The sequence below is a fragment of the Hylobates moloch genome, unplaced genomic scaffold (genome assembly GCF_009828535.3).
Source record: "Hylobates moloch isolate HMO894 unplaced genomic scaffold, HMol_V3 SCAFFOLD_19, whole genome shotgun sequence".
Classification (NCBI taxonomy): domain Eukaryota; kingdom Metazoa; phylum Chordata; class Mammalia; order Primates; family Hylobatidae; genus Hylobates; species Hylobates moloch.
In genome coordinates, this window is record NW_026652294.1 from 38081835 (window position 1) to 38091020 (window position 9186).

Genomic DNA, 9186 nt, shown 5'->3' on the forward strand with positions numbered 1-9186 from the left:
GGGACTGCAATTGGGGCTGGAACTGGGATTGTATTGGTATGGGGCTGTCCAACCCAATCTGGAAGTCAGCGGAGAGATCATTTCAATCTCCTCCAATAACTAGTTCAATCTGTGATCCATCTTCCCAGTTATTTCCACCTGTAACACAAAGTCGCCCTCTCCATATTTTCCCTAATGCCCTCCCTGCCTCCCCCATCCAGTCACCTGTATAAAACTAGAGAATGTAATTGTTTGCTTTCTTAGGTAGCAGAATTACCAGGTCAGGAAATTCTGGAGGGAACTGCCTTGTATTGGTTCTCCTGCTCCCCTCTACATTCTGTGGCCCTGGTAGAACTGTGATCTAATGCTCCTGCTGGGTGGCTTCTCTCCCATGATCCAAAATCTTTCAGACCCAGGGGAGAGAGGCACACAGCTGCTTGGGTGGATGATCTGGGTGGATGTTCTTTTCTTTTGTGCCTTCAGGCTTCAGAGTGGGGATGTCTCTGCTGTTCTTAGCCACAGGGACTTCACCAACTTTTGTTGGCTTCCTCAACCCTGCTCACACTCTGTAAATGTCATTGAACTCTTTTCAATAAACCCTTTTGTGGCCAAGCACTGCAGCTCATATCTGTAATCCCAGCAGTTTGGGAGGCCAAGGCAGGACAATCGCTTGAGCCCAGGAGTTTGAAACCACCCTGGGCAACATAGTGAGACCCTATATCTACAAAAAATAAACTTAGCCAGGCATGGGGGCACACACCTATAGTCTCAGCTACTCAGGAGGCTGAGAAGAGAGGATTGCTTGAGTCCAGGAGTTCAAGGCTGCAGTGAGCTATGATCGCACCACTGCATTCTAGCCTGGGTGACAGAACAAGAACCTGTCTCTCTACATATATGTAGAGAGAGAGAAAGAAATAAATCCTTTGGTTTTGACACCTGTATCTTGCTGGAACTGATTTTAAAAACCCTTTGAATAAAATTATAAATGTTTACTATGGTACACAGAAAAATAAAAAAGAATAAACTCCATTTGGAAGTCTAACAGGCTCCTCAAACTCAACATGTTCAAAACAAAGCTTCTTATCTCCTCATCCCACCCGCAAAACCAGCTTCTCATATGGTCTTCCCATCTTAATTAACTGGGACTCCATCCTTTTAGGTTTTCAAGCCCCAAACCTGGAATTATCCTTGACTTTCTCATTTTCCCAAACCCCTCAGACAACCCATCAGCAAATCCTGACAGCTAATTGAGACATTCCTATATGCCAGGGAGCTTTCTGGGTACAGTAATACAGCAATGAATGGGTCCTGCCCTCCCTTAATGAACTTAAAAAGTTGGTTCTTAATATCTGAGATGCAGCTGGGTGTGGTGGCTCATGCCTGTAATCCCAGCACTTTGGGAGGCCGAGGCGGGCCGATCACCTGAGATCGGGAGTTGGAGACCAGCCTGACCAACATGGAGAAACCCCATCTCTACTTAAAACACAAAAGTAGCCAGGCGTGGTGGCAGGCTCCTATAATCCCAGCTACTCGGGAGGCTGATGCAGGAGAATCACTTGAACCTGGGAGGCGGAGGTTGCAGTGAGCTGAGATCACGCCATTGCACTCCAGCCTGGGCAACAAGAGGGAAATTCCATCTCAAAAAAAATAATAATAATAATAATCAAAATAGCTGAGATGCTTCCCCTGGTATATGCTAGATTGATTGAAAAAATAGAAATCTCCACCCCTCTCTATAGCCATTCTCTACAGTACGACTTTGTAGATGCCCCCCATCCCCCACCAAAAGGTGGAATCTATTTCTCTGACCCTTGAACCTGGGTAGCCTTGCAATCTGCTTTGGCCAATAGGATGCAGCAGAAACGATGCTTCAGTTCCAAGCAAGGCTCTGAAGTCCTTGCAGTCTTCCAATTTCTCTCTTGGACCCCCACTCAGCCATTCTGTGAACAAGGCCAGGCTAAGCTAATGTGGCCCAGTCATCCCCATTGTCCCAGCCCAGAGCCACCAATTATGAGACATGGGAGCAAGGCTACCCCAGGCCAGCCAACCCCAAGCCAACCCACCAGCTGACCACAGATGCATGAACAAGCCCAGCCAAGATGACCCAGACCTGGCCAGACCAGACCTATAGCCTCATGAGCTGTAATCAATGCTTATTGTATAAGCCCTGAGCTTTGAGGTGGTTTGTTACCCACCAATTGCTAACCAATACACCTGGGGATCTTATCTACATCTCCCAACAACTCTGGGATCTTCAGAGAAATTAAACAATGGCTTTTCCTAATCATCCTAAGTTTATGCCATCTTTAAGTGACAGAAAAGATTTGAACTCAAAATCTATATGAGAAGAAAATGCCTTTTTCTCAATCACATAGGACTTTCGAAGGCTTCACCTGGCTTCTCCACTCCGCCATTTTTAGATTGCCAAAAATCAAGCAACACAGAGTACATAAGTTCTCGTGAGAGTATATATTCACTTATACGAAGTATATACACGAGAGTGTATGATTTCACTTATATGAAGTTCTAGAAGCTCTAGAAGAGGCAAGGCCAATAAATAGTGAAAAAAAGTAGATCACTGGCCTGGAAACAGGGAAGTGGTTGGACTGCCCAGAGGCATGAGGGGACTGGTGGGGGCGATGGCAATGTTATCGATTGCGATCAGAGTGGTAGTCACCTAGGCATGCATATTTGTCAAAGTCATCTCTACTCTTTAAATGAGTGCATTTTTATTATGTAAAAATTATACCTTCATGAAGCTGACTTTCAAAAGTTGGAAAACAATAAAAGCTTAAGAACACTATACCATCTTTTTAAAATTAAGGAGAAAAAAGTTCAAAATGTTAGCAGTGCTTCCAATCTCCCAGCACTTATTTCTCTCCCAGAGCGGTCTTGCGAGGAGGTCCTGGGAAGAGTCCTCCTCCCCACCGCCGTTTCTGTGGCCAGGTGGTCCCACCAAAGGCAGCTCAGTGACTCTCCTGGCTGGTCTGACCCAGGCCAGCCTCGCAGACCCAGTGGTAGGGCTTCTGGCAGACGTCGTCATTCCACCTGCCGTCTGGGTGGAAGTGAGCACAGTCCTCGCCTCCACCCAGCCCGTGCCCCTGCCAGTCGTCTGGCTGGCCTGGCTTCCAGTTCCTGAGAGGAGAAGACAACAGCAAGCTAGGAAGGGTAGATGGAGTAGAATTCAGTTCAGGGGAGGAGAGGCTGCCAGTCAGATCCCTGGGGGGAATGCTAACGGAGGACATTGGCCCAGAAAGCCAGGGTGCACTCACTGGAAGCCGGTCGCATAGTCTGTTCCATCCACCCACTTCCAGGCTCCTTCAGAGTCACTGAGGCCCATCCAGGTGTATGCGGAGCCTAGATGTTCCTGGACAAAATTCTGGGTGACAGAAGGGCAATGGTGACTTCTCCCCATCCCAGCCAACTCCTTAAACTAGTGATTCTCAACTTTAGCTCTTCGTTAAATCAACTGAGGAGTTTGGAGATGTTTCTCTGGATGCTCAGGCCTATTAAATCTCTGAGGGTGTGGCACAGATGGCAGTCATTCTGGAAGCTCCCAGATGATTCCAATGTGCGGCCAAGCTTAAGAACCATTTCCCTAAATGGGACATGTCTTAGGAACTGAGTACCAGGAGCCCTCACCTGCTCCTCCCTGGAGTTGATGACCACCAGGTGGGCGTCCTTCAGCTGGCAGTACTTCTCAGCCTCGGCCCAGGGCATCCCAGAGCGAGAGAACCAGTAGCAGCTGTCTCGGTGCTCTACCCAGTTGACGGGGCAGCAGGTCCCTTCAGTGGAGGCTGAGTGGGGAGAAATAGGGTGGAGAGGCTGAGGCTCTGCCCAGTGGGCCACGGGCAGAAAAGCAGGGCTGGGGACTCCCCACACCTTCCTCACCATTGTTGTTGAGAGTGGCCACCTGGCAGGTCAGTTTATTCAGGTCTTGCACCAGCCGCTGGACTCGCAGGAGCATTTCAGAATGAACTGGGACACACACGGATGGGCAGTGGGGACAGTGTCCTAGGTGTGCCTTCTGCTTAGTGTGTTCCTGGAGCTCAGATACCCCTGCACAGGGCCAAGCCCAGGAATGTTCCTTCCCGCCCCTACCCACCCCCTACCTCATGGCCAGACGCAGCCATCAAATCTGCTTTGGATTCCTCTGCCCCTGTTTCTCCAGCCTGCTCTCCAGAGAAAGCATGCTGCCTTTCTTTTTTTTTTTTTTTTTTTTTTTTTGAGACGGAGTTTCACTGTTGCTGCCCAGGCTGAAGGGCAATGGAGCAATCTTGGCTCACGGCTACCTCCGCCTCCCGTGTTCAAGCAATTCTCCTGCCTCAGCCTCCCTAGTAGCTGAGATTACAGGCGCCCACCACCACACCCAGCTATTTTTTGTATTTTTTTTAGTAGAGACAGGGTTTCACCATGTCTATCAGGCTGGTCTCGAACTCCTGACCTCGTGATCCACCCGCCTCGGCCTCCCAAAGTGCTGGGATTACAGGCACGAACCACTGCGCCCGGCCTGCATGCTGCCTTTCAAGCTGCTGGCTAAAGGGGAGGGCAGTTCAGCACCAGGAGCCTGCTCCCACCTCCACTGTGTCTGAGAGCTTAGCCCCCCACACCCATACTCGGAGGGTCTCTCACCTGCCTGCCGTTCCTGCTTGAGACGCTCCACCTCAGCTTTCAGAGATGCTATCGTTTCTTCCCAGCTGCTGCCTGGAGGACATGGAGACTTGGCTTAGGGGTCAACTTCCTCCTCCCTGGCCTGGCCCCAGCCCAGAGCCCCATCCAAACCAGACTCACCCTGGGAAGTCAGTGCCTGAATCTCAGCCACAGTGTTTGAGGTGAAGTTGCTAAAATCTGTTCTCAGGGTCACCAGGTCCCTCTGAAATTTGGAATCTAAACAGGTGGATGGGAAGGTCAGAGCTAGGATTCATCAGGTCCTCTGTGCCAGCACCGAGCAGGGCCCTCCATAATCATTGCCTTATTGGGTCCTCACGGCAACCCAGTGGGGCAGGCACTATTATTGTTCAATATTGCCGATGAGGAAACTAAGCCTCAGAGAGGTGAAGTAATTTGAGTACATAACCCAACTCATCAGTGACAAAGCCAACAGCCATCCTGATTATGGGTCCATCAACTCTCTCCATCAGTACCCCCACCACCGTCCCCATCAATCACTCCATCAGTGACCCCCCGCCATTCCCATCAATCACTCCATCAGTGCCCCCCCACCATTCCCATCAGTCACCCCATCAGTGCCCCCATCACCATTCCCATCAATCATTCCATCAGTGCTCCCACCACCATTCCCATCAATCACTCCATCAGTGCCCCGACAACTGTTCTCATCAATCACTCCATCAGTGCCCCCCACCATTCCCATCAGTCACCCCATCAGTTCTCCCATCACCATTCCCATCAATCACTGCATCGGTGCCCCCCACCATTCCCATCAATCACTCCATCAGTGACCCCCACCACCATTCCCATCAATCACCCCATCAGTGACCCCCCACTGTTCCCATCAATCACTCCATCAGTGCCCCCCACCATTCCCATCAATCACTCCATCAGTGCCTCCCTACCACCATTCCCATCAATCACCCCATCAGTGACCCCCCACCATTCCCATCAATCACTCCATCAGTGCCCCCCTCCACCATTACCATCAATCACTCCATCAGTGCACCACGCACTGTTCCCATCAATCACTCCATCAGTGCCCTCTCCTCCATTCCCATCAACCACTCCTTCAGTGCCCCCATCAGTGCTTCAGTGGCTCTGTTGTGACCCCCATGACTGTTGGTAGCATTGCCCTCACCATGCCCCATTGTCATCTCCACAGCTGCCCCCAACACTGTGCCCTGCATTGCTCCTACTGTGGACCTCACCATCGCCCCGCCACTACCCTACTGTAGCACCCCATTATTTATCTTCTACCCCATTATTTCTCTCTTCCCTGTCCACCCCTGTGACCCTCACTTTGGAATCCAACCACACAGATGATGACCAGCAGCAGGAGGCCGAGGCCCAGGGACAGCAGGAGAAGGCAGGGCCCAGAGTGGAGACGCCGCAGGAGGGACTGGGGAGGAGGTGGCCCTGCAAGAGGAGAGGGTGTCAGGATGAGGAGGGTCCAGACACGATGGAGACGGGAGAAGGAGAGGGCCCAGGGAGCTGTCTAGTGAGGAGGGCTGGGCACAGGGGACGCCAGGGGAGGGTTGGACAAGGAGGATTTTGGGGTGGGGGATGCCCAGGCCTTTGACTTCAGGGACCAGCACAAGTCCTCGGTCACACAGGCCCCTCACACCCCTGGGGACCCACGTGATAGCGATATGAGGGGTCCCATGGTCAGAGCTGGGGGCAGGGGCAGGAGGACACAGAGAGAGCTGGGGGCAGCCAGGCCCTTCACAGGCTTATGCTCACCTACCTGCTGGACAGTCAGGTTCACAAATGAGTTTCCTTCCAAACCCAACTACTTGTTTTCCTCTCCACCAATGCACAGCTCTTGTCCCCACCCCATAGAGCATCAGAAGCTGAGTCCACTGTGATCCTCCCTGTCCCAGTCTTTCTAGAGACCTTGCATCCTCTTCACACTAGGCCCATCAGAGGCTGGGGCCTGACCTCCTCAGAGTGAGGACCCACCAGTGCACGTGGTGGAGGTACAGAAATGACAGGAGAAATCCTTCTAAACATATAAAGAGGGCATTTTAGGAGAGTTTCCTCTTTCCTCTTACCATTTTTAAACCCCTGGACTTTCTCCTCATTCTCCAAGTACTGGAAGTTTTCATACGTCCTTGTCATGCTTGGGCCAACACGGCTCTGAGGTTGTCACAGCTGAAATGGAGGCAGGGCCAGCGCGCAGGCTGGGGCAGAGCTGGGGAATAGGAGGTTGGGACTCGGTTGGAGCCGAGGGCAGGGCTGACGTTGAGTTCGGAGATGCGGCTCGGGTTGAGAATGAGCCCAGGGTTAAGGCTAAGACGGAAATGGGTCTGGGTTTGCAGTCGAGTTAGAATTGGGGTCGAGTTGAGTTTGGGAGTGAAACTGGAGGGTAATATTGGAGCTAAATGCATTGCTAGGACTACCCAGTGAGCCAGTAATCAGGCAGGACTGGAGGTTGTGTCTCATGCTAGGATTGGGGTCAGTATGCATGTTGGAGCCATGGATGGAATTGGGGTTAACTTTGGTGCTGAATTTGGAAACAGAATAGAGTTGAGGTTCAATTTTGGCTTTGGGCTGGTGTTAAGATTCAAGTTGATTCTGGGGTTGGGGTTAAAGTAGGAGCTGGGTCGGGGGTGACAGGTGCGTTGGCTCATGCCTGTAATCCCAGCATTTTGGGAGGCGAAGGTAGACAGATCACTTTAGGTCAGGAGTTTGAGACCAGCCTGGCTAACATGGTGAAATCCAAATCCCATCTCTACTAAAAATACAAAAATTAGCCGGGTGTGGTGGTGTGTGCCTGTAATCTCAGCTACTTGGGAGGCTGAGGCAGGAGAATCGCTTGAATCCAGGAGGCAGAGGTGGCAGTGAGCTGGGATTGTGCTACTGCACTCCAGCCTGGGCGACACAGTGAGACTCAGTCTCAAAAAAAAAAAAAAAAAAGTAGAAGCTGGGGTTAGGGCATGGCTGGGCTGGGGCTGAAGATAAGGCTGGAAATAGGCCAGCTGTGAGGCTGAGTTTAAGTCTTAGTTTATTTTTACTTTTATTTATTTATTTTTTGAGATGGAATTTCGCTCTTGTCGCCCAGGCTGGTGTGCAATGAGGCCGTCTCGGCTCACTGCAACCTCTGCCTCCTGGGTTCACATGATTCTCCTGCCTCAGCTCCCAGAGTCTTAGTTTATGACAGGGGATTGTGGCTGCCATAACCCAATCTAGAATCCAGTGAAGGGAATAGAGTCTCAAATCTCCACATAGTAATTAAATCCCACACTGCTGCCTTATATTTATTTTCATTTAGTCCCACCCAAGACCCAAAGTCTCCTTCTCCCTGCTTCCTCTGACATCCCCTGTCCCTTGGGTCTCACCGGCACCCGCAGCACCATTACCTGTGGGAGGTCTGGAGGGTGTGATTCCCACGTTGGTTGTGCAGCAAGGACCAGAGGTGGGACGTCACTCAGAGTTGGAAGTGCTGTGTCCTGGAGAGCTGGGGTAGAGGTGACTGGAGTCCTGCTGGTCTTGGATCTGAAATCCCAGGAGCCCTATCATCTGGGACATCCCATCTCCTCAACTTTAGACAGTAAATGAGAATGAACAGGGATTGGAACACACAGAGACCATGTATGGGTGGGGAGAGTTGGGTTTGAGGCCAGCTCTGCTCTCCTCCTCCAGGCCATGCCTACTTCCTTTCCTCTTTTCGGAGCTTCCTCATTTTTACCATCTGGGAGCAGGGCTGGATCAGAGGTACAATCTGCTCTTGCTCCTCTACCCTACACTTCCTTTCACTTCCTGCCTCTACATTTCCCGGAATTGTTGGGTCTCCATCATCGCACCTCTGAACCCAGAGAAGCCCAGTCTGTTCTCTTGCTCAATCCTGGCCTGAGTCCCTGGCATCAGCATCCTCTGGGTCCCAGTCATTCAGCTGCTCAGCTCTGACCTCACTCACCTCACTCCACTCGGAAGGAGGGAAGGGGGTGCCAGAGAATAGAACTTCTTGGCCCTAATAGGAAGGAGAAGCCAAAGAAAAGAGCAAATTTTATTGAGTAATCTGTGATGGGATTATTCCAGACACTTACCTTCCACAACCATTCCCCGCAAGCACCTGGGGAGGCATTTTGGATGACGGACTAAAGGCTCAGAGCCCAAGATCACACACAGATTGTAAGGAGAAAGTTTGGCACCCCGCTCTGGCTCTCAGCACAGGTGCTGTCTTCATGAACAGGATTCCATTTCATCCCATGATCCCTGCCCAGCCCCTAAGGGAGCTGCCCTGAATCCACACGCACATCCCTTTCAGTAGGAAGGAAACTGAGTATCTTACAAGGTGGAGAAGGAGAAGAAATACATTTTAGGTTATATTTTCTATGTACATGCGGTTGTGTTCTGCTGCGTGCTTTTCTTTTTTTTTTTTTTGGAATTAACAATCTATCAGGAACATTTCTCCACATCAGTTTATAAAATGTACTTGATCTACCTGCACCTCATTTCATCATAGGTACCATAATTTATTTATTTAGCATTTCTCTATTGACAGAAATCAGAAATTTGTTTCTTTTTCTTTTC

At 50.6% G+C, this 9186-nt stretch overlaps 1 protein-coding gene across 3 annotated transcripts; it reads right to left on the reverse strand.

Annotated features, from left to right (window-relative positions):
- Positions 1-2429: 2429 nt before the first annotated feature.
- CLEC10A (C-type lectin domain containing 10A) lies at positions 2430-8212 on the reverse strand. 3 transcript variants are annotated; one of them, XM_032138744.1, is made up of 9 exons: positions 8013-8212; positions 6705-6844; positions 5953-6069; positions 4771-4866; positions 4612-4683; positions 3871-3957; positions 3622-3776; positions 3252-3358; positions 2430-3114 (listed from the first exon to the last, which is right to left on the reverse strand). In XM_032138744.1, the coding sequence occupies exons 2-9, from the start codon at positions 6769-6771 to the stop codon at positions 2946-2948; spliced, it is 870 nt and encodes a 289-aa protein (XP_031994635.1). In that variant the 5' UTR covers positions 6772-6844; positions 8013-8212; the 3' UTR covers positions 2430-2945. The 3 variants fall into 3 exon arrangements, with proteins under 3 accessions (XP_031994635.1, XP_031994634.1, XP_031994633.1); XM_032138743.1 differs by having other exon boundaries at positions 3862-3957; XM_032138742.1 differs by having other exon boundaries at positions 3871-4038.
- Between the last annotated feature and the right edge of the window lie 974 nt (positions 8213-9186).